The following is a 25097-nucleotide window of genomic DNA, read 5'->3' as shown; positions in this document are numbered from 1 at the left end:
GACCTGGCAGCGGAGCCCGCGCAGGGTTTGCCAGGCGAAGGCGCAGCGCTAACGGTCCTAACATTAACGGCGTTCGTGCCTCGCCGCTGCTGTCACCCCTGGCCGCTGCTGCCCTCCCCGCCGAGGTTCTACTGCTCTCCTTCTTGAGAAGAAGGGTCGGAGGCACTGGATCTCTCCCCACACCTCTCGCCTGAGGCCAGGCGCCAGGTGTCGCCTGAAGCCAGACAGCCGGTTTGGGAGCGAGCCTGAGGTAGCCACCCCGAGGGGAAGTGGAGGGAGGGCAGGGCTCTGAGCGCCCCGAGGGCTGCGCTGGTCTGAGGGAGGAGCCCTGCGGGACGCCCCCTGGATTCTGAGCCTCTCCTTGTTCACAGGGCAAGGGGAAGGCAAGGAGATCAAGAGAATGTGACTGTGGGGATTATGGCCTTCTGGCCAATTTGTGTGCGTATTTTGTACCCAGAATACTATTATACGGTTTCTTACCCAGAGGACAGTGGTTGGGAGACTCAAGAGTCTGGAATCAGAGCCCTCCACGGAGCAGCCACACCTCTGCTTTTTCATCAGCAACAGGGATATAAAAATACCTCTGGGGGAATTGTCATGTGGACCAATGGGCATACCTAGTACTTCATAGACTCCTATCATGCATTATTTTATACCTAGCACTTCATAGACTCCTATCACGCATTATTTTATACCTAGCACTTCATAGACTCCTATCACGCATTATTTTATACCTAGCACTTCATAGACTCCTATCACGCATTATTTTATACCTAGCACTTCATAGACTCCTATCACGCATTATTTTATACCTAGCACTTCATAGACTGCTATCACACGTTCATTTTATACCTAGCACTTCATAGACTGCTATCACGCATTCATTTTATACCTAGCACTTCATAGACTCCTATCACGCGTTCATTTTATAGCTAGCACTTCATAGACTGCTATCACGCGTTCATTTTATAGCTAGCACTTCATAGACTGCTATCACGCGTTCATTTTATAGCTAGCACTTCATAGACTGCTATCACGCGTTCATTTTTACTAGTATCTATTGAACACTAAGTTCCAGGCACTGGGCTAGGCATTGGGATGGTGTGGTGAGTAAAAACTGACCAGTCCTGCCGTGAAGTTTGCTGCGGGAGGCACATGTTACTCAAAGAATCACACCGATGATAAGTAAGTGATGCTCTCAAAGGGTATGTGCAATGGAACTGACAGGGTAATCAGGGAAGTCTGAGCAGACCTCCAAAGGAAGAATTAACCTGTTAAGAGGAGGAGAATGCATTCCAAACAAGAGTAACCACATCCCAAACCCACCATCTCCAATTCCAAACCCAAATAGGGATGTGCAGTTGCCTGTACTTGGTTCCAAGTGCTACTCATAGAAACCCTCTGAGTTTCTGCCCTGGAGCCTTTCATTCATGTAACTGGAGACTTTCATTTATGAAAAGGAAACCCTGTTTAGCCCATACCAATAAAACCAAGTGAGAGATCCCTGAAACAAGACTATAGTCTATTTTAAGACCTACATTCTTCAGCACTTGGCAGGTATATGTTGAGCTGCCATTTCACATTGAGAGGCATGTAGGTTTCACTTAAGAGGAAATGCATTGAATTGAAAGAGTTGGGGTTATGGATAAGCTCTGGAATGTATAATTGAAGAAGGCCTACAATATCAAGAGATTTAAAAATGGGGCCCGGTGCGGTGGCTCACGCCTGTAATCCCAGCACTTTGGGAGGCCGAGGCGGGCGGATCACGAGGTCAGGAGATCGAGACCATCCTGGCTAACACGGTGAAACCCCGTCTCTACTAAAAATACAAAAAAAATTAGCCGGGCGCGGTAGCGGGCGCCTGTAGTCCCAGCTACTCGGGAGGCTGAGGCAGGCGAATGGCGTGAACCTGGGAGGCGGAGCTTGCAGTGAGCCAAGATAGCGCCACTGCAGTCCGGCCTGGGCGACAGAGCAAGACTCCATCTCAAATAAATAAATAAATAAATAAATAAATAAAAAATAAAAATGGAAAAGAACTTTACGAAATGTTAAAATTGAGGAATGTTACGACAGAATGGACCTTTCTCCCACTTCTTTGATGTGAACAAATGACCCTTATTGCCCAAAGGCAGAAAAGCTGGGCTTTGGTGCCTCTTAAACTCAGAGAGTCTATGATTTCAACTCTTTGTGATTCAAAAGTGCATGGAACTCCTGAAAATAAATGGGAACATGGGAGGTTAATTTGACCTGACCCTCCTTTATAGTGTTTTCTATTTCTACAAGGGTACCACCACCGTGCACCCAGTCATCCAAGCTTGAAAACTGATAGTCACTCTAGACTTTTCTGTCCTTCACCTCTTCCTCCTTCTCCACCTTCTGTTCTTCCTCCTCCTCCACCTCCTCTTTTCTTCCTCCTCCTCCTCCTTCAATAGTTACCAAATCCTGTAGATCCTATCTCCTAAATACCTGTCTCTTATACCCCTCCCTATTGCAACTGCTTTTCAAGGCAGTGAAGCTCCTGAGAGTTGTCAAAAGTGCTGCCATATTCTCCTAATCTGGCTCACTGCCTGAAGCTTCACCATCCTCTCTTCAGCTCATCCACACAGCTGTCAGTCAACGTGTTTCAGAGTCCAACAAAGAGAAATAAATCATATAGTAATTTTTTGAGCATATAATAATTTTAACAAGAGAAGTTCAATATAAAGAATTGTTAATGATGGGATTGGAGTAATGAAGGATTGGCTAATATGTCAGGAGAGATCTAAAATATACAGGAATCACAGACATAAGGGGCAATCACTACCCCTGAGATAGATCACCCAAGGAAGAAACCTTTCCCAGAGCTTGGTGCAGAGGGGTTGGCCACAGCTGACTGGAGAGCAGAGAAATTGCTGAAGTGCCAGGCAGGCAAAATTTACTCTCTGAAACACCAGAGAAGCCATTCACTAAAAGGTAACTCACTGACAGCACTCTGCTATAGAGCTTCCCAAGAGAGGTGCCAGGGGACACTGCTAGCCATGGAGCACTGATGGCCACCGTGTACTCCAGCAGTTGGGCACTCAAAAGATCACACACTGCATGAACCAGATGCTGGAAAAGCTGTGTGCTACAGGATCCCAGCATAGAAGAAACTACAAGTTCCTGGAGCCTAGCAAGAAGAGCATATCTAAATTCCTAAGAGAAACCTCTTCCTCCTCCAGTCCTTCCAGTGCCCTGTCCTAACAAAGCTTATCCTTATGACAGCTGGCAAGGGAAAAAATGTTAAAGGACCTAGTTCAATTTTTGTGGAGGAGGCAATACAAGGTGAATTTGGAGCTGAGAGGCAAACATTGATAACTGGACCTCAAGCTAACACTGATGGTGTGACTCTTGTGCTTAAATTTTCTTTTTTTTTTTTTTTTTTTGAGATGGAAATTTTCTAGTGGCTCCCCATTGCCTTCAACAAAAAGCTCAAAAGCCCAAGCCTTGAGCTATATTTCCAGCCTTAGGCCCAACCACTTCTGCTTTGTCCACTTTAGAGCTCCATAATTACAGTTCCCTGAACTCATCACGTTTCTGACAATCCCACATCTTTGCCTAAGTCCTTCTAGCTACATGAAATTCTCTCCTTACTCTCATAAGTACACATATGCTTACTGAATACCTGCCCCGTACCCAGCTCTCTTCTGAGGGCTTGCAATACAGCAGTGAACAAACCAGGTTTTTCCAAGTCTCAGTTCAGATGTCACCACTCTTTGAAAAGTATTTTCTGACCTCCTTCTAATACCTGCAGATGTTAGATGCCTCATCCAAGAGTTTTTCTTCTGTTTTTCTTCTGTTCTTCTATATCTAGTGCAGGCTTCTTGACACTTATTATACCTTATTTGAGTCACTGATTTTCCTGTCACTCTCTTCCACTAGACTGTGAGCTCCATGAAGCAGAGTGTGTGACTTATTTATTCATGTATCCCAGTATTCAGCACAATTCCAATAAAACACCTAAATTTTGTTAGATTAATGATTTCCTAAGGATCACATAATTAGTCATAAATAGTCCCAGGGCCAAAACCCTGGACTCCTGCCTCACAGTCAAGAGTGCTTCTTCACTACAGCTTCATCTGCCCTCTAGATGTTATGCCACAACTAGCTACGAAGGATAGCAGCCCTGTTTTGCTTTGGAAAAGGCCAGTGCAATGTTGAATATCATCAGGAATGGTAATGGAAACTGAAGAGAAACATAGCCCTAATCTTATATTGGAAACTATAGTGCATTCACTCCTCAGAGCCCTTGCTTGTATGTTTTAAATCTCTGACTCACAGGAATGCTATAATGAAATCAGAAGTAGGAAGGACGACCAGCCTGACCAACATGGTGAAAACCTGTCTCTACTAAAAATACAAAAATTAGCCAGGTATGGCAGCACGCACCTGTAGTCCCAGCTATTCAGGAGGTTGAGGCAGGAGAATTGCTTGAACTCAAGGGGTGGAAGTTGCAGTGAGCCAAGCTCATGCCACTGCATTCCAGCCTGGGCGACAGAGCGAGACTCCATCTAAAAAAAAAAAAAAAAAAAAAAAAGTAGGAAGGACAAGGAAAAGATGAAAATGGTGTGGAGTATTATGACACTTACTCTTAATAAAGACTTTCATACTCTTATATAAGACAGGGCTAAGGTGACCCAAGTGTGTACACCAGGTCCCCAAATCAGGGAACCATGTTGCACAACTTTACAGGACATAGTTTACATGCCAGTCTGTAAATGAGCCATGTGTCCCTAGAATTGTGGATGATGATGTGAATGAACATGGGGAAAATCTTTGAAATATGAGCATGGCTTAGATAAACCAAAAGAGGTACTTATTCATTTGTTAAATAATAAACATGTAGAACTCATGCTTTCAAGAGGTAATACTAGCATGATATATAAGCAAGTTTGGGAAATTTGCTGATAAAGCCAAAAACTACTACTCAAAAAAAGGACAAGGTCAAGTAGGACTGCTCTTAGCAATATTGCTGTTGGCATCCAAATGCTGTGTTGACTTGGCTGTGGGTTTGTCTCAGGATAGAAAAAGATCCAGGCTTCTGTGAAACACAGTTGAAGAAGCAAAGTTAATACGAATAAGACAAATTGTGGAGATCTTGAAAGTCAGACAGGGCATAATTTTTATAAGAAAAGAAATGAAGATCCATTAAACATTTTTCAGAGTTATGTAAAAACATGAGTGGTTAAGAAATTTTACTGGAGGGCAAGATGACCAACTAGACGCAGACAAGTGGAACAGCTCCCACAGAGGAACTGAGATGACTGGAGTGCTTTTAACATGTCTTCAGAGGGAAGGCACAGACAGTGGACTGAGGGAAGGCACAGAAGCTTGGCTGAAGGGGGAGAAAGCTGGGAACCTCATACGGGCTACCATACACTGAAGCTCATTTTTGAACCACAACAGCTCTGGGGGAACGAGTGAGTTGAACTGGCAATGAGCAACCTGCTCTCACCAGGGTCCACTGGAACCCTGGAAGGAGGGGACCCCTCAGTCACCACAGAAACTTGAGGTGGCAGGGAGAGCTGCTTAGAGAAGTAGGGCAGCAAGCCAGCTGATGTGGAGCCCAGAGAGTTTGATGTGGGAGTGTTTGTAGTACAGCATGGCCAGGGATGGCCATTCCACTAGGCTCAACTTGCTCCAATAAGAGACTTTAGCTGTAGGGGAACTGTTGAACCTTATCTCTGCAGGGCAGTCTTGTTCATCAGATGGAGCTGGTCTGATCTGAGCACCCCTTGGTCTGCTGGCCTCTTCCAGGCCCAAGCCTGGCCATGCCTGCTTACAGGGCAGTCTCAGGTGCCTTGGGGGTCCACACCATAGCTTCTGCACTGGCGGACCATGCCTGATCAGTGGAGAGCTCCAGCAAGGTGGCCCCTATGGCTGCATGCTGCAGCCAGTACTTTCCCTCCCCATACCACAGCTTCCCTGAGCCCACAGCAACTACCCACATCACTTTGCTGTTCCATGTCTGCACAGGCAGGTTTTGTTTTACTTGCCCCGCCAGCACACAAGAGTGTAGTCCACCCCTGCCGACCCCACTGACTGCCACTGCAGACAGAGCCTTGGTGGGTACAGAACCAGCAAGCACCACCCCTGCCAACACCTGTCCTTGTGCTAACACTGTGCAGAGAACAGCAGATCCCCCTCCACCCTAAGCAACCACTCCTGCTTGCAGGGCACAGAGAAGTCACCTGAACTTGCACCGGCCAGCACCCTGCCCCCATTCAACACCACCTCCAGTGCAACAGCACACACAGTCTCCATCAGGGACCCCTGCTCCCCACAACAGCTGCCTTGCCTCTGCCACTGTGTGGTGATTTCGGGAACTTTTGTATGTCCCTGAGGACTTTGGAAACCATTTTTGTAATAATATTAATAAAAACTATTAATATTTAATTTTAAATTACCTTTTATGATGGAAAATAAATAATATATATAAAGTACTTAAGGAGACTATAGGCCTTTTTGACTACAAAAAATCAGTTTTCAAAGAAAATATGGCTGTCCTTAAGAATATTTTTAAATAAATCACATAAAATTTTTGAAAACTTAAGCATTTGGTAAGTAAAGGGGGAATTTTGGAAACATTATTTAATTTAATAATTACAATTCTAGATTTTCACAAACTATAAGTATTATTTATTTCAAGTATAATTTACATATTTTGAATTTTTTTCTTTTTTTTTTTTTTTGAGACAAGGTCTTGCTCTGTCACCCAGGCTAGGGTACAGTGGTGTGATCTTGGCTCATTGCAACCTCATCCTCCCAACTCAGCCTCCTGAGTAGCTGGGACTATAGGCATGTGCCACTATGCCTGGCTAATTTTTGTATTTTTAGTAGAGACAGGGTTTCACCACGTTGCCAAGGCTGGTCTTGAACTGAGCTCAAGTGATCCGCCCGCCTCAGCCTCCCAAAGTGTTGGGTTTACTGGCGTGAGCCACTGCACCCAGCCAAAAAATATTTTTATAAGACTTTACCGAAGGCCTAGAGTCTCCTTTATTAAATCAATTAAATTATTTTCTTTTTTTGAGGCAAATGTTTATTATTTTTGTAAACAAACAATAAGTCATTATAAAAGTCCACTAAGTATCAGATTTTGGATATTTGTTTAATATCAAAAGCCAAAAATAAGTCACAAACAAATCAAGTCACAATGGGAAAAAAAGTGAACAAAATCTACTGTTTTCTTAGGGACAAATGATGATGATGATGGTGATGGTGATGATGATGATGAAAACAAATCATATAACTTCATTGTTAGGAGAAAATAATGTGAAAAATAAGAGAAAATTAAATCAAAAGTAGAGCTAAGTATTTGCAACACATATGCATAAAGATTATCATTGTCACTGATAATAAATGCATCGCAATTAAAGTAATAATCCGACGTACAGGGATTGTTTTAACAAGATGGTTGAAAGGAAAAGCCCTATAAAGGCGTCTCTGGCAGCAGGTGTTATACATAAAACCTTCGGCACAGAAACAATAGGTACTGAAATCTGGAAGTTTACCGACTGTGTCAAACAGTGTCCAAATATAATTTCAACTGTTGTAAGTTTGTAAATGGTTGTAAATTTTGTATTACTATAGAAAGTTTACAACCATCAATCTTTCATGGCACACCTGTAGCCCATTCTGCCATGGCCTCTAGTGGAGAGCTCAGCTTTAGAGAACTATGAAAGGCAGAAGAGGATTAAGTGGCAAAATGCATACTACAAACAATATTTGATGATATCCAAGTTTTCTAGGAACGCCTATGGTGCAGTATGAAAAACCCTGGGGAAGTATAGGGTTTAAGCAGATGAAAGAAGAAGGGTACTTCAAGTAAGCCGGCTAGAATTAGCAAAATACTGAGGGGAAGAGAGAAAAGAAGGATAGATGACTGTTAACAGTGGGCAAGACAGTGTTAAGCTTTGGATATATAATTTTTTTTTTTTTTGGAAAGTGGCCAGAGCAGACTGTATAGGAAATTTGTGTTGGTAAAAAGTAGCAGAAAATTTTTAGTTTAGAATTATAGGTATAAATCATAGAAAACCTTGAAAGTCAGGATATGATTGTCATTTTGTGAGCAGTGCTCCCCGACTATAAAAAGCAACTTGGAAGATAGATCTGGACACACTGGACAGGACAGGCCAGAGAATGACCTGAGACAGGGAGACTAGTCAGGAGGCTGCACAATAGGTGATAAGGGGCTGAGCCAGAGCCACAGGAGTAGAAATAGAAAGGGATTAATTGAAGACACATTTCAAAGGAAATAGTGGGATTTAGTGAGATTCAGCAGACTGAAGAAAATGGATGACTCTCAGGCTTTGAGGCCAAAGGACTGAGAGATTAGGGTATCATGTTCAGAGAAGAACCTGGAAGAGGGATTTAGTTGGGAGATGGACAATGGATTCTAGTGAAGTGTCCTGGAGGCAATGGGAAGTACGAAATAGAAGCACAAGGCGAGAGGTCAAGGATGGGAAAACAAGTGTAATCCACACAGTTTTGTCATAGATAAAGCCGTGAAGAGGCTGCAAGCTCTCCAAGAAGAGCAACAGAAAGAATGCTGAAGACCTGAGTTGGGGGAAGATTGCTAACTCTTGCTTAGAGCAAGGAAGGAGGAAGAGGAATTATGGAAGGAGGCAAAGGAGCAATGCTGAGGAAAATAGACACACAAGAATGGCATATGCTATCAAAGGAGGAGAAAGGCTCAAGAAGGAAAGAATTGTCATGTCTAGCAGGCCACCTCCCATGTCAGACTATGTGTATTCATATCCTGCCTCTGTCACTTATTATATGTCATTGCAAAAGTTCTGTTATCTTTTTTAGTTTCATCATCTGTGAAATAATGCTAATATATTCTACCTCATAGGGATATTTTGAGGATTACTTGAGAAAAATGTATGGTCCAGTACTTAGCACAGTACTGGTCCTGTTATGAGTGCACCTAGCACTTACAATAAATTAATAGATATAATTGATAACTTTTAAGGGAAAAATAGAATGATGAGAAGAGAAAAAAAAAACTGCAAGAGGTTAAAGAAGGACCAACCCCTGAGAAAGACAATGGGTATGGAAAACTTACAAGAGATTCCTTGCCCCAAAATGAAAAGAGCTTGCAGACCAGTTGTTAGAAACGGCAATGGGATGAAGTAAAGGCTTTACTTAAGTTTGCTCTATACTGACCAAGGGTTAACATTGTTACTGTCGTCATGGAAGCTTCCTTAATTAGGATTGGGGCATCTTTTCATTTACATGAGATTATCTGAGACTCCAGGAGAGAAATTAAACAATTGCACAACTAAAAGATCCTGTCAAAATACATGGACACAGAAAATGGTGCAGCCGCTGTGGAAAACAGTGTGGCAGTTCCTCAAAAAATTAAAATACAATTACCATATGATCCATCCATTCCACTTCTGGGTATATATACCCAACACAATTTAAAGCAAGGACTTGAACACATATTTGTATACCTATGTTCATAGCAGCATTATTCACAATAGCTAAAATGTGGAAATGATCCAACTTTCCATTGACCTATGAATGGATAAAACTGTGGTACATCTAACAAAATAGTATTCAGCCTTAAGAACAAAGAAATTCTCAGCTTGGGGCCAGTGGTGCAATGGATAACACATCTGACTATGGATCCGAAGAAAAAGGAAATTCTGACACATGCTACCACATGAATGAACCTGAAGACATTGTGCTAAGTGAAATAAACCACACACGAAGGGACAAATATTATATGCCATATGATTTTATATGATAGTCAAATTCATGGAGATAGAAGAATGGTGGTTGCCAGGAGCTGTGGGGAAGGAGAATAGGGAGTTAGTACTTAATGGGTACACAGTTTCAGCTGGTGAAGATGAAAAAGTTCTGGAGATGGTTGGTGGTGATTGTGGCGCAACAATGTGAATGTACTTAATGCCACTGAACTGTACATTTAAAATGGTAAATTGTGTGTATTTTTAACACAGTAAAAGAATATATATATGTGCAGAAAACATGAGCAAATAAGGCACTGCTCTTTGATAGATAAAATGGGTTGAAAAGTCATCAGAAACAACTTATAAGAGTAACTTTTTAAATGATGAAATATTTCATACCGACAAAATTAAATACATGATGTAAGTAAAAGTATAAAAATAATGAAACAAGCATCTAGGCAGCAACCATCCAGGTTAAAACATACAGCATTACTAATAGTACTGAGACCCTTGTTGTATCTCCCTAATGACATCCCTCTCCCTCCTCTCCCTCCTCCACCAGAGGTAACCACCATTCTGAATTTGTATTTATCATTCCTTACTCTTTATTATAATATTATAACATATATATGTCACCAGAAACAATATATTGCTTTTCCACCTAGCATGGTGAGACTCCTCCACGGTGATGTCTGTGGCATACTCATTGAGAATTGTTGTTATTGTTTTAACAACTGAAGCTTTTTATCATTTTATCAAAAACAATTGAAGCTTTTATCACTCTTTATTCCTAATAGTGCATTTTGCCTTAAAGTATCTTTTGTCTGGCATTAGTATGTCTACCTTAACTTTTATTGGCTATTCTTTGCTTATTTATACCCTTTTTACCTTGAGTCTTTCTGTGTCTTTGTTTTTTCAGGTGTACCTATACCTGTATTTTAACTGGCACATTTAAGCCCATTTATTTTTATTGTGATTACTGATATGTATGCATTATTTTCTACCATGTTATTTGTCTACTTTTCCTACGTTTTCACTTCTCCTTTCTTGCCTTCTTTTTGACTGATGAAGGGTTTTGTTTGTTTCCTTGTTTGTGTTTTTAAAAAATTCCTTTTTTCCTCTCTACAGATTTAGTGGTTATATTACTGTTATGACTTTTCTAATACTTTGCAAAGTCTAAAATTAATCATTATTTTATCCTCTTTTTCCTCCAAATAAAAAAACATAAATAAAGTAAAAGGTCATGAAGTTCCACCAACCTAAGACCACTTTAGTTTCTTGTCTTGGGATTTCCCAGCCATGCTGGTGTTGGTATAAATTGAAAACTTAGAACTAGTCTGTGGCTACAAACTCCTGGGGGATTGTTTCTCTCCTGACTAGAAGCAGCAATGGAGACAGGTTTCTTTGTTGCTTATCCCTGCCTGTAGGCAGATATTTTCAGCCACACCTGAGGGTGCAGTCCCTGGGTGGGTCTCAAGTTTAGGTCAGAAGGGGAGTCCTTTAGTCCAGACGTTTGCCTTTTGTGAGCCCAATCCTTGGTCTCCACCCACCCTGCCTGGCCATTTATCTCAAAGCTTCAAGTTCCTGCCATCTACATTTGCCCAGGTGAGCTCTAGTTTCTTCATTTGCCCAGCACTGCGGGTTCCACTTTACTCACCTCATTGGCCACTGGAAGATTTCTCTCACTTCATTGCAAGCTCAGCAAGGCAATGTGAAAGCTTTGTACTGAGATTTGTCTGGCCTCTAGGTGTTTTGAAGAGGGACAGCTTTTTAGCATATCTAGTCTGTCCCTTTCTCTACTAAAAGCAGAAAAAAATCTTTTGATCTATTTTTTATTTGTGGAGGGAATTGTATACACTTTATGGATTTTCGTATTTTGTTTCAATTTGTCCTGGAACTTTTTGAAAGAAAATGTACGAATTTTCCACCTGACAATTAGAGTGGAAAAGAACATGCAGCTATAAAGAGAGACGCTCATCAAATGGCTGTTTAATGACTATTTTTATGTGGAAATGGCCTAATGTCAATTCATAGAGGGTTCAGAGTAAATTTTGCTACAATTCTTACCCAACTAATAAGTGCTGGACGACATGGAAAGATGTTCATGATATACTTTTGAGTAAATAAGCTGTTTTGTATAATCTTATTTTTTTATTTTACAAACATATATATACTGAAAAATTCTGGATTTTTGGGGGTGATATCATTATTTTGGGGCGATATCATTAGGGAATTTTTTGCTGACCTCCACTTTTTAAATGAACAAGGGCTGTGTAATTTTTATGTAAAGCACATAACTATTTACAACAAAAAGTAGGGGTTAGCAGACGGCTTTCTAACCTTGGCGTTGTGTAACAATAGAATGCATTTGTCTTGCAGAGTCCCCAAAATTGAGTGTCAAACAGAGGCTGGGTGACCTCCTGTCCAGGATTGCTCTCATCTTATTAATCGAAGTTTCCATCTTATGTATTTTTTTCTCCTGAGAATAGGCCAACCAATCAATGGCTCAGACAGATAAGCCAACATGCATCCCGCCGGAGCTGCCGAAGATGCTGAAGGAGTTTGCCAAAGCCGCCATTAGGGTGCAGCCGCAGGACCTCATCCAGTGGGCAGCCGAGTACGTGCTCCTTTCTCGCCTTCACCCCTTGGAGGACGGCCGGAGAGAGAGGGTCCTGGAAAACCGCGGAGGTTGTCATGGCTGCAGCCAGGGGGTCGGGACTAACCGGCATCGTCTTTGTTTTAGCTCTTGCATTGCTTTGATGCTTTAAAATTCACACATAAATACTACATCTAGCTGGGCAAGGATGGGATGCCTCCCCTAAGCGAGCCAGATTGAGCAGTAGGACGCCAGGTCAATAGGCCGTGTCCTGGGGCAAGCAGCAAGAGTTAGATGACCGCGTCGCACCAGCGTACGCACACCCACCTCCTCCCTGCACTCCTTTTCCCACTTCCGGTGGAAAGAAGGGCTGGGAATCTCCGAAGCTTAATCTGCCTTTCTTCGTTCTCCTGTCTCACCACTAGATGGCAGCAGTGCAGCCGGGAGAGGGAGCGACAGCCCCGGATGGATGGGGTGGGACCAGTCCGGCTAGTTCACTCCTTTAAGGAGACACTTCCTCCCCTGCTGTTAAAACTCATACTTGGACCCAACCAAAGACGCTTTGTATCTTGTCTTGGAGGAAATTGTTGTTATTTTCTTTAGTGTTTCTCTGAACTGATTTGTTCTGCCAACATAAAGATGTCCGCACAGTGCACATTGCATTCTGGGGAAAGGCCAAGCAGAGTGATGGGGTCCTCAGGCATGGCTGAAAACAGTGTGCCTCAAACACGGGTGCTTTCTTTCAGGAGAGACCTCCAGAGGCTGCTCAGTAGATGGAGCTTACACAACAATCGCTGTGGGCCTGGATTGAAGTAGCTTTGCACAGAAAACCTCTCAATTATGAAATTGCTCCTTAGACAAACTTGCCTGCCTGAGACTGGGGAACCAGGACTTGAGACAGGAGTTGGAAGATAACTAGACCTCACGGACCATTTTCAGGCTATTTTTACTGCTTGATGATTCCCTGCTTAGGAGGGTTTCAGTGGGAAAGTGACAGTGAGAGAGGCCGTTGAGAGAAAGCCAGTGAGTTGGGGAAGGGAAGATGTCCTCAGCCTGAGGTTGTGAGTGGGTGTCCTGCCCAGATGGTGGGGAGAGTGTGGACACCTTTGAGACGACACAAAATGTCATCTAAGAGGGGACTTTCGGAGTCTCTGGGCCAGTGCTGTGCTCCTGGACTGGATTAGGATGCAGCTTTTACAATTGGAAGGAAAATAAGCCAGTGGTGCTCATAAAAAGAAACATAAATGGGGGTTGCTTTGCCTAGTAATGAGCCCTGTTTAGTTTTCCATTCTAAATTTTATATATTGCCTCTTAAGATTGAACTTTAGCTTCAGAAGACTAATATATTTTGGCATAGTCAGATAGACTTTATCTTATACATTAGTTTCAAACCCATTTGATTGTTCTTGTGCTGCTGTTTTATAGTAAGCAAAATGACATTGCTTAGTATTGTCCCTGACATTTATGGAAGAGGCATTCCACTATTTTAGCCTGCTTGCTCTCATATTGTATCACGTGCTATAATTTTTTTAGACATCCATGAAAACCTAGTTTGTAGTTTAACCACAATGAAAAAGGAGGACATGACCTAAGAGACCCCTCCATTCTATCCAGACATGAAAAGCACCTCTCAGATGGTTGTATATGACTTACTTAAAACCTGTAGCATTTTAGAGAATAAAACTCTGCGAAGTATTTCCAAGACAAAATACGTTTTTAATCCATTGCAAGTAAGAATCTCCCTACATATGTGTTGTCAACGAAGAAACCTCTTACCAGGCATCAGCAGGACATATACTTATTTGTCCTCTGGTAGGCATGTGTTACAACACAAATTTGCAATATATGTGTATAACCATGGACCTGATCACTTGCAAATGAAGCTCAATAACCCAAAGAATGAAATCCATGATTACAGCTTTGCTTCCAGGTTGTCTAACCAATTCCACAAGAAGTCCAGGGATGTTGGTACTGAGTGTTACTCTACCTGGGCAGCACTTCTGTGGAATGAGGTACTGTGTGTCTCTGTCCCTCCCATTTATACCACCCAAGTCTGGTTATAAAGCCTGAGGCCACACCCTGCTCCTATTGTCATATTGCACCCATGCCCCACCCACCCCAACACTGATCTGTGTGCAGAGATTTCTCATGCACATTGTTAAAGGTGGCCTTAATGTATTTCTTCTGCCCTTCCTGCTGATGACCTCCAAGGGGTGACTGGCAATTACTGCTTTAGTCCATGTAGCTTTCGCTCTGCCTTGCTATGTGGCTCAGAGACAGGCAATGGTTAGCCCATCATTGTATGGCTTGACCCTAAAATGGACTTTTACAAAATTCCCTCTATATTATTTTCATACTACCTGGATCTGGAGGAAGTAGTGGAGGGAAAAAAGCAGGGAGGGACAGAAATTTCTGGTTCATGGATCATCAATAACCAGGCTTTTGATGGAGACAGACCCTGCCATACAGCACTGGTGACCCACATGTCAGCAGCTCATGTCCGTTCCCTGCTGCAGGCAGCCTCTTTTCATCTTATGCCAATCCTGAAACAGAACTCAGTACTTGTTCCACAATGCCCCAAAACAAAGTCCACTCCACAAAACATTGAGGAGCAGGCAGATTTCACTGAAAATTTTAAGGGAAGATGGAGAAACAGTTTTATTTCACAGGCACCTCATAGCTTAAGATTGTCTCAAACCTTCTTTGGCTTGTCTTCTCTCCTGAGCCTCGCAGCCTGCCCTGCCAACCCTCTCTCCCTTCCCTCTTGAAGCCCCAGGCCTCACTACCTCCCACCAGAAACTCTTCCTGATTCACCCCAGGACACTTCCATCTCTTCCCCTTCCCTCCTTTTTTGTTTCTTCAGAGATGGGGGTCTTACTCTGTCACCCCGTCTGGAGTATAGTGGCACAATTATAGTTCGCTGCAGCCTCAAACTCCTGGGCTCAAGTGGTCCTCCAGCCTCAGGCTCTGGAGTCGCCAGATTACAGGCCTAGCCACCATTCCTGTGCTGCCTTCCCCTTTCTTACGTACATTACTTTTTAGTTCTCTTCCAACTTCTCTTCCCAAGATTATATATACATATGTAACATATATCTGTGTGTATAAAACACTCAGAGATGACTGAAAAAGAAACCCGAACCCAATATGCTCCAGGGAATTGCATACCCAAACTTTTCTTGGTTCTTCCTCATCCTTAGAGAAGAACAAAGCTTTGTATTCTCTAAGCATTCTCTATGCCCTAAGTGGAGGGTAACACATTCAGGCTTTTCCCATATGTAAGTGAACTAAACACAATGACACATAGAAGCCACTTAACAAAGGTTCCTTTCTCTACTCCTTCCCTCAGAAGAAGGGGGAAGGATTGCTAGAACCGCCAGAGGCCACTGGTGTATAGGATGCTCCTCCTACTCTCTGACTTTTTTTCTTGTAGTTATTTTGAGGCCCTGTCCTGTGGAAAGACGCCTCCGGTGAGAGAGCAGTCTGAGCAAGCTGCTTTGTGTAACTGGGCAGAGCTAACACCTGAGCTGTTAAAAGTCCTACATTCTCAGGTAAGGGCCCTGCTGCAGCATTGAGGAGAATGTAGGGACAGTGTTGAGGCTGGGTGGGTACAGACGAAAGCCCTCTGTTCTCCTGCCAGTCAGCTGACTACTTGGCACCACCCTAAAATACACTAAACCATGGCCTGAAAGTAAATCTTTCCTTGGCAAATGGGAATAATTTTGAAATAGGCTGTAGGCTGAGTCATTGGTGGGGTCATCCCAGATTTCCTTGAAGCTGGCAGAATGTACAGGGGCTCAATGCAATGCTAATCTCGTCTCTCCAGAAAAGTGCAGGTCCTCAGTCACTCGACAGTGTCTCCTTACTGATCAAGACCATAATATGATGCCAATCACAGTTTGGGGAAGGGCATATTTTAGCTCCCCAGTTATCCCAGGTCCAGACATAGCTTTTAGTTTTAGGGAGAGGCTGTGAGCCTCTTCACAGCCACATCATCCTGGGAGTTGCCTGGTGAATGAATGCATGAGGAGGGTCCGGCTTGAGAAAGTTTGTGGTTTGGCCAATTCCCAGGAAATATGGTTGAGCACCACCATACCCTGCTTTATGGTCCAGGACAGAGCGGTTTGGGGTGATTTAGGACTGGCTTGGCTAACCACCTTCGTCCCAGAGGCTTAGCATTTCACTAGAATCAGAGAGTCAGGAAAGGTGTTGGAGCACTTCATCTGGCATCTGTGCTCTTGTTGCATTGGTGGCCAACGATCAGTCACCTTCCCTCCTTTTATCCACCAAGTACCTTGTGCAGTGAACATGACAGAGCTCTAAAGTACCTGGGATCAAGCAACATTAGGCATCCAGACCAAATCCCTACGGGTCAGCCACATACCCCATATCATTCCTGGGAAAGCATGAGGGATGCACTTGAGGTCTAGAGCTAAGAACTCAGTGCAATCTGGAAGAAAGAGGCCTACATCTTGTTCTAATTTTACCATTAATTAGTGGCCTCAGATAAGCCCTCTACCCCTTGGTTTTGTTTTCAGGCTGTTCTATCTGTCATATAAAGAATAAAACAATTCAGGAATACAATAGCAGATAAAAGCATCACCAGAAATTAAAATGTAATATAAATGTATAAATATAAATGTAATATAATTATAAATATAAATATAAATTATAAATGTAATATAAATGTATAAATATAAATCTTTTGCATAATTCTGACACCTAAAGTTTAACAATTAATAAATTATATTTCAGCATGCTCTTCACTAGGATTTGCAAAGATAACTGCCACACAGAGCCATCTTTACCTTTTTAACACCCCCTCCCGCCCCTTGCCATGTGCTGGGAGATGTGGACCTGGCCTGGGGGTGGGGTGTTTCTCAGGGCCTTGTCTCAACTTCTCCCACATCCTCTTTGTTATGTCTGTCCCCTGCCCTGCAGGTTGCTGGCAGACTGATCATCCGTGCAGAGGAGCTGGCCCAGATGTGGAAAGTGGTGAATCTCCCAACAGATCTGTTTAATAGTGTGATGAATGTGGGTCGCTTCACGGAGGAGATCGAGTGGCTGAAGTTTTTAGCCCTTGCTTGCAGTGCTCTGGGAGTTGTAAGTTAGTTTGACTGTTTTTTGTTCCTGAAGGGGAAATCTCCCTCTGGGCCTGGAAGGGCAGTGCATCTATACACGCGGTCAACTCTCCAGGGCTGATGATAAACATGCCTCTTCTCATCTTGTCCTTCTCCTCTCTAAAGGAAGGTCATTTCTGTGCTTGTCAGGCAGTAGCAGGGGTTGGGAGGAGGAGAGAGGGAAACACTATGTTCAGGCTCTGGGGAGAGTTGACTACAGTGTAGCTCTTGGATCATTTATGAATATTGCCCTCAGATTTATTTTGACTCCGCTCCCTCCATTCACATTCCCAGAGACAACAAGAGCCGACTGTAGAAAAAGACTTCCAGACACCTAGAATATGTATCAATAGACACTTTTTAAAGGGGGTACAATCTTATAGAAAACTACTATGTAACAAACAGAATTGGATGCAGAACTCAGACATAAGAAAGCAAAAGAAAAGAGAGATGAGGCTATTTCTGAATTTAGTCATGACATCTCCATGGATGCAGGATGTTCATACAGATTTATGCCTTTTCCAAATTTGACTTGTTTGATATTGGAAAAGCAATTTTACTGTTTTGAAGCCAAAGATGCTGAAATCAGTTTATATGTATAGATATTTATAGCTTGGGTATCTTATATGTGAACGTACATTGCTAAACATTGTTAAAATAACTTAAAATGAATCAAAAACATGGTTTTTTAAAAGAATCCCTGAGATACATGCAAGTTTGAAAATTATTGAGAAAATAATTGCCTCTGCCAAAACCAAATGGTATGAAAAGGTAGTCTGAATCATTCAGTATATCTAAACATAATCTTGTTCTTCTCAAATATGCTTGGAATACATATTTGACAGTTTTGTTTCTGAGAAAATTTAGTGGAAATATTGTAGTCCAACTTTTCCTATAGGTTCCCCTACAGCCTTCATCATAATTATTTCTTTAGAGAGAAGTAAACAAGAGGACATTTGTGGCTTTTCTTCTTCATTGTCCTTTATAGCATTTATTACTGAATAAATCACTATCCTCTGAGGAGGAAAGGAAAGTAAGCAGCAGAGGCCTATGAATTGTCAGTCAGGACTGGGGAAGATCACAAACGGGAAGATAAAAAATGAACATATTTTATTAAATTCTCATAGGGTTACAGATTTTTTTTCACACCACATTTGGAGACGTTTTGGGGGGAAAATATACCTTTAAAATTTTATCTGTAGTTAATTCGGATCTTCTTGGTCTACCCCACCCACAAAGGGTCAAATAAGAAAATAAATAAATTCAATCCAATCCTGAAATTTTAGTCTGATGCAGTAACTGAAACAGCCTAAAGGTAAATTTCCCAGTATCTCAGGTTTTTCCTCACCACGCTCTCTTCTCCAAGATGGCAGTTGAATGTAGATGGAAAGAGGGGACTCTAGGACCACAGAGCAGTCAAGTGAAGGGTTTCTCACATCCCTCAGTCTTCTCTGGCATCTCTGGTCTCCATGGCAATGCCTGTCTGTCTGGTCGCTAGCTGCTTGCAGCTTAAGTTTTTGGTCTCGTCTCTTCCAGACTGGTGAAAGGCTGACGATGCCTCCCCCACTGGCTCATTTCGTTCTCAATGGTGTCAAGGGCCTCCTTGATTCTCTGCCAGGCTGTCGTATCTGCTCCCTGGTTCTGGTGGTCACCAGCGTGTGGTGTGCCTGAGTCCTTCCCTTATCCCCATACCTCACAGTAACAAAGAGCGACTTTGGAAAGTCAGATTCCAACCCTCCCTTTACTTAGCCCACTGTGTAGATGCTAGGTTTCCTCTGATGTACCTGCCTCCCAAACTGGAGAGGGGAAACCATGAGGTGAATTGGATCTTTCTACTTCCCTTCTAAAATAAGGAGGTGGGATTCAATGTTCCATGAGGTTCATCTACCTCTGACATCCTGTGATTCTATCCCCACTTCTCTGCTTCCTCTGAGACTTCTCTGCTTCCTCTGAGACACCCTCAGGCCTACCTCTGAATAACAGTGAGCTCCTCCAATTCTAAGAGGCCTTGACATATCTGACTTTGCTCCTCATCATCCCCATGTCAAAGAACCCCTAGAGATAAAGTCAGCCTGGAGGTTAAGTCTGTAAATAAAGGGTGTCCTATGAATCCAGTAATCAATACCCTTATATTCATTTCTATCATGCTGGAGCTGGACTGTTTCTGGGATCTTAAATGTGGGGTTGGTCAGTGGTATGGTGTGAATGTTTGTGTCCTCCCAAAATTCATATATTGAAATCTCAACTTCCAAGATCATGGCCTTAAAAGTAGGGCCTCTGGGAGTTGATTAGGTCATGAGGGTGGAGCCCTCATGAATGGGATTAGTGCCCTTATAAAAGTTGCCCCCTCCACCAAGTGAGGACACATAGAAGGCATCATTCATGAGGAACCGGCCCTCACCAGAGAGCAAATCTGCTGGCCCCTTGGTCTTGGACTTCCCAGACTCCAAAACTGTGAGCAATAAATTTCTGTTGTTTATAAATTACCCAGTCTAAGGTATTTTATTATAGCCGAGACTAAGTCAGGGGTCACCATCTGGTGAAGACCTTGCATCCTAGTTAATTCATATATCCTTAGAGGCAAGCCCAGAATTTCTCTTTCCTTTGCCAATTCAACAGCAAGACAGGATTTCTATGCCATTCAGAAAAGCCAGTTTGTTCCTTGTAGAAGAGTCTAGTAACAGAAATTTTTACTCTGGTAGGTAATAGGTACATTTACTCCATCTTGAGCTCTCTGCATCTAATACACATTATTCAGAAAGCGATGGCATGCAGACCTGTATTCCTCCTCCCTTCAGCACTCCTTCCTCTGGACTGGTCTATGCCACCTCCTGTTCCACTGAACTGATTATTAAAAAAGGAAGAGATCACGTATGTAGAAAATAATCATGTTCACTGGAAGGAGCGGCATATTTTGTTAGCAAACGATTTACATTTCAAGGCTTTCACCTCTAACTTTGAAAATGAAGCTTGCAAGATGCTTAAAGATTACGTCTGTGAAGTGGATCCCAAAAAAAATATTGTGCAAGAGAATGAAGACCTGTTTACTTTAGGTTTAGGTCAGTTTACCAAATAGCTCCAGTCCAAAGAGTTATTTATACACTCATCCATTCATTAAATCTTTAAAAATACTTAAAAATCTTATGAGGCAGTAGAATTTGAAGGTTTGTAGTTTGAATAATCAATAAAAGATGATGTTTAGGGTTGAAAGCCCCTATGTTAATTTGTTGCCATGACTTGGTGGCTTGAACAACAGAAATCTGTTGTCTCTCAGTCCTGGAGGACAGAAGTTCTGAGAACAAGCTGTCAGCAGGATTGCTTTCTTCTGAGGCATTTCTCCTTGGCTTAAAAATGGCCAGCTTCTCAAACTGTGTCCCTCTGTGCCTACATGTCTGGTGGCTCTCTCTATGTCCTAACTCCTCTTCTTATAAAGACACCCTACTGACTTCATTTTAACTTATCTTTTTAAAGGACATATGTTCAAATACAATCACATTCTCCAGTTCTGGGGTTAAGGCTTCGGCATGAACTTTAGGGGGAACAATTCAGCCCATACCAGCACCCCATGGGAGAGGGCAACAGAACAAAGCATTACGGGTGCAGAGGGTTTTTTTTGTTCGTTTGTTTGTTTTTTACAGAAACAGGGTGAGCTGTGGGTGGAAATTATAAAGTTCAGAGTTTGCTTGCAAATCTACCCTAAAGCATTCTCCCACTCACATGCATGACTTACCATCCTCCCAGACAGCCTCATATATACTAGTTAGCCCCATGCCTGCCCTCCCATCCGCTCTGAATTAAGTGAAAGTGAGTAGAAGATGCAGCGTTTCACAACGATTTCCATGAGAGGACCCCCAGGGGCAGAGGAGAGGAAAGGAAGGTGGCCTGCCTCAAACTCAATTTTTTTTTGACATCATGTGGTTTATTGAAGATTCTGTTTTATAAAATAACAATGCTTATTAAATGTAAAGAAACAAATTTGAAATATTAACTCAATTAAAATTAATTTTAATTATGTTTAAATTACTTGCCATCAAGTAAAACTATCACTCAAGGAAGAGTTTATTCACATCCTCAGTACCTCCTGACATAGACTTACGCTCCTGGGTAACACACACCACAGTTAGAGAAGCCCCATCTAGGCAATCATTCTGTTCTGGGAGAGGATGAGAGGAGAACAGCAAACATCAACTGCTAAGGCGGGACAAGTCTCCTCTACTAATCATGTGGGAAGATACAGCAGCTGCTTTTTCACTCACCCTAAGGACTCAGGACTGATCTTTCACTGATCCCTGGAAGAGTGGGTCAGGATGATCCATACATCATCAGTTTGAGTAAACCACCAAGATCTGTTGCTGACCTTCATTTCACAACTCTTTTGCTTGTAACATTTATTCAAAGGGTGGGTTTATTTAAAGACATGAGATGAGTTCTGAGCGTGCTCCTTTAATGTTCAAGTTTCATTGTAAGGAGGGTTTGCTTCTGTAGTAACCCTTCTATTAAAATTCCTGGCACTCATTGTCAACCAATATTTCCTCAGCAATAAAAGGGTTAGTAATACGTAATATGAAATAAAGCACTAGCTGATTCTATTTAGATGGACCCAGATGCTTTAGAGGAACGTTTATCTTGATGTTAAACACCATTTTTCCAGTATCTTCCTGGGACTCCATTTTCCTGGGGAAATTACCCTTCTCTTATCTTCTTCTCTACTGTGTCATTGCCACAAGTATCTTGCTGGATTATATAGGCTAGACCATCTATCTCAGCCCTTTAGAGATAAGATTGGAGGGTAATAAGAAGAAATAATTCTAATTATATAGAATGCAAATCAACTTCCCTCCTTTAGTGAGGTTATTCGGGCTAAAGTAACAAATATCTTAAAGTACTTAGGAATGTATAAATTTAATTCCTTGAGTAGTCTTCCAACAAAGAAAGAAAAAAAATAAAGATACCCAATACTTAATATTTTTTAGAATGAATTAGTGCCATTTGAATGTAAAAATTTCAAGCTTTCTAGAATCTTAAATTTTTCCCACTTCATTTTATAAGAGCAATATTTTTGTTTTCTTTCTTGTATCTAAATGGATCTCAGGAATATTGCCTGGAAGAGTAACTTTCTCCTCATTTTATCTAACTTTTATAGACTATTACCAGAACCCTCAAGATAGTGTGTGAGGTCTTATCATGTGACCATAATGGTGGGTCGCCCCGGATCCCGTTCAGCACCTTCCAGTTTCTCTACACGTATATTGCCGAAGTGGATGGGGAGATCTCTGCATCACACGTCAGCAGGATGCTAAACTACATGGAACAGGAAGTGTAAGTTAACTTTTGTCAAGTGGAGGTGAAAGAATACCAGGAAAACAAATCTAGCTGGCCAAGATAGTGAGATTATTGTATTATACTGCTCTGGAAACAGAAAAGTATTGTGAGAAACATGAAATATGGATCTGAAAGAAAAGGGGAAAGGGAAGGAGAAGAGGAAGGTAAAGAATGATATAGGACAACAATTCTTTGAGTGCTACTGAGACTAGCAGTAGTGGCAGCAGCATCTGAGAACATGTTAGAAATGCAGAATCTCAGGCTACACCCTGGACCTATGGAATCACAAACTCTAGGGGTGGAGCCCAGGAATCTGTGTATTTATAAGCCCCCCTAGTAACTCTGACTCACACTTAGCTATGATCAGTGGAACAGAAGTGGAGGAGAAGGAGGAGGAGGAGGAGAAGCAGGCAGTCAAGGGTTAAAAGAAAAAGAGGGCTGGGCATGGTGGCTCACACCTGTAACCCTAGGGTGGGTGGATGGCTTTAGCTCAGGAGTTCAAGACCAGCCTGGGCAATATGGTGAACCCCTGTCTTTACTAAAAATACAAAAATTAGCTGGGCGTGGTGGTATGTGTCTGTATCAGTTAATTGGGAGAGTAGCTTGAGCCCAGGAGGCAGAGGTTGCAGTCAGCCAAGATTGCACCAGTTACTCCAGCCTGGACGACAGAGCCAGACCCTGTCTCAGAAAACAAAACAAAACAAAAAAAGAGAAAAAGGAGCAACAGCAGAATTAATGTGAAATGAGAGTTGTTTGCATATTGTCTTCTTAAGATTAACTGTCAATGAATTAACTGCAGATATACCTTTTTCCAAACAGAATTGGCCCTGATGGTATAATCACAGTGAATGACTTTACCCAAAACCCCATGGTTCGGCTGGAGTAACAGCACAATTTTGGCAATTTTAAAGGAAGATACAGAGATGATTGTACTTCAGAATGACTGAAACCCATATACCACCCAAAATCAATTTTCTTGTACAACTGGCACACACTAATAAACAATTAAACAAACATATGAGATCAGAAATGTGCAGAATTAAGATGTGAAATTGTTGGAACAAACCACTTTCATTACCAGGAGATTAGTATTCTTCCCACGTGGACACTGAGTAAAAGTGGCTGAGAAAGCATGGATAGAAAATGCATCTCCAATCAAAGCCAGACTGTCAGATTTTAAAAAGTAGTATGTTAACCAGACACAGTGTTGTTGTTCTGTGATTGTCAGGCATAATTTAGATGAGTGTCTTTTATATGGTCAATTGAAGTTTTTGCCAGTTTATTTCTCCATTTGTTGGTACTGTGCTAGTCATTCATTCATCCTCTTACTCATCAATATTTACTGAGGTTAGCTATGTGCCAGGAATAGGGTTGCAAGAAAAAAATACAGGACACCCAGTTACATTTGAATTTCAGACAAACAAAAAATATGTTTTGTTTTGGTTTTTGCTAAACCTGGCAGCATTCCAGGAACTATGCTGGCTTCTGAGCACATACAAATAAATAATATCAGAATTCTGCCTTCAAGGAGCTCACAGTCTAACACTAAGATAAGACATGAACATAAATCATTTTCATGCAAATGGCCTTGAGAAGAACTAACAGTATCCCAGAAAGTGTCAATGTCAATGGATTTTTCTGAAACCATATACAGATGTCATGGAACCCACTAGAGAAAATCCCCTACAGGAGCCTAAGACCTTCTGACAAGGTCTTAAAGATTTTCCTTCCTCGAAAGAAACAGATGAGATTAACAGGCTGTGATTATGGTTCTTAATGTCAGGTGTGCCTAGGTCGCTGGGTCAGTCCCTTCTATTTGTAACACTATCCCCTCTTAAAAGTTGCTTTTGGGCCGGGCGTGGTGGCTCACGCCTGTAATCCCAGCACTTTGGGAGGCCAAGGTGGGCGGATCACGAGTTCAGGAAATCGAGACCAACCTGGCTAACATGGTGAAACGCTGTCTCTACTAAAATTACAAAAAATTAGCCGGGCGTGGTGGTAGGCACCTGTAGTCCCAGCGACACGGAAGGCTGAGGAAGGAGAATGGCGTGAACCTGGGAGGCAGAGCTTGCATTGAGCCGAGATCGCGCCACTGCACTCCAGCCTGGGCGACAGAGCGAGACTCCGTCTCAAAAAAAAAAAAAAAGTTGCTTTTGCTCAAAAATCATGTTATGTTACATGCATATATCTCTCTCCATCAATTGAGGAGAAATTTGTCTATTAGTGTCTAAAGGTAAGAGGAGAGAGATTGTGATTGGATGTTACCATGGTCCTTGATTTCTGACCCGAGTGAAACAATAAAAGGGACTGAAACAAATTCTTCCCCCACAGCACTGGGCTGCACCT

At 42.2% G+C, this 25097-nt stretch overlaps 1 protein-coding gene across 2 annotated transcripts; it reads left to right on the top strand.

Moving 5' to 3' along the window:
* On the top strand, positions 1–23781 carry ROPN1 (rhophilin associated tail protein 1). 2 transcript variants are annotated; one of them, XM_055259280.2, is made up of 6 exons: positions 1–250; positions 12206–12333; positions 15743–15860; positions 17251–17412; positions 22573–22748; positions 23571–23781. In XM_055259280.2, the coding sequence occupies exons 2-6, from the start codon at positions 12218–12220 to the stop codon at positions 23635–23637; spliced, it is 639 nt and encodes a 212-aa protein (XP_055115255.1). In that variant the 5' UTR covers positions 1–250; positions 12206–12217; the 3' UTR covers positions 23638–23781. The 2 variants fall into 2 exon arrangements, with proteins under 2 accessions (XP_055115255.1, XP_063486275.1); XM_063630205.1 differs by lacking the exon at positions 1–250 and having other exon boundaries at positions 12256–12404.
* Positions 23782–25097: the final 1316 nt, after the last annotated feature.

The sequence above is a fragment of the Symphalangus syndactylus genome, chromosome 21 (genome assembly GCF_028878055.3).
Source record: "Symphalangus syndactylus isolate Jambi chromosome 21, NHGRI_mSymSyn1-v2.1_pri, whole genome shotgun sequence".
Lineage (NCBI taxonomy): Eukaryota > Metazoa > Chordata > Mammalia > Primates > Hylobatidae > Symphalangus > Symphalangus syndactylus.
The sequence above is the reverse complement of the archived record's forward strand: the minus strand, read 5'-3'. Positions and strand labels throughout refer to the sequence as shown.

Bases quoted from the DNA above. Each gene is read 5' to 3' on its own strand.
- ROPN1 (XM_055259280.2), top strand. From the start codon at position 12,218: ATGGCTCAGACAGATAAGCCAACATGCATCCCGCCGGAGCTGCCGAAG. The intron at 12,334-15,742 runs GTACGTGCTCCT...TTTTTCTTGTAG, and splicing joins CTCATCCAGTGGGCAGCCGA to TTATTTTGAGGCCCTGTCCT. The intron at 22,749-23,570 runs GTAAGTTAACTT...TTTTCCAAACAG, and splicing joins AACTACATGGAACAGGAAGT to AATTGGCCCTGATGGTATAA.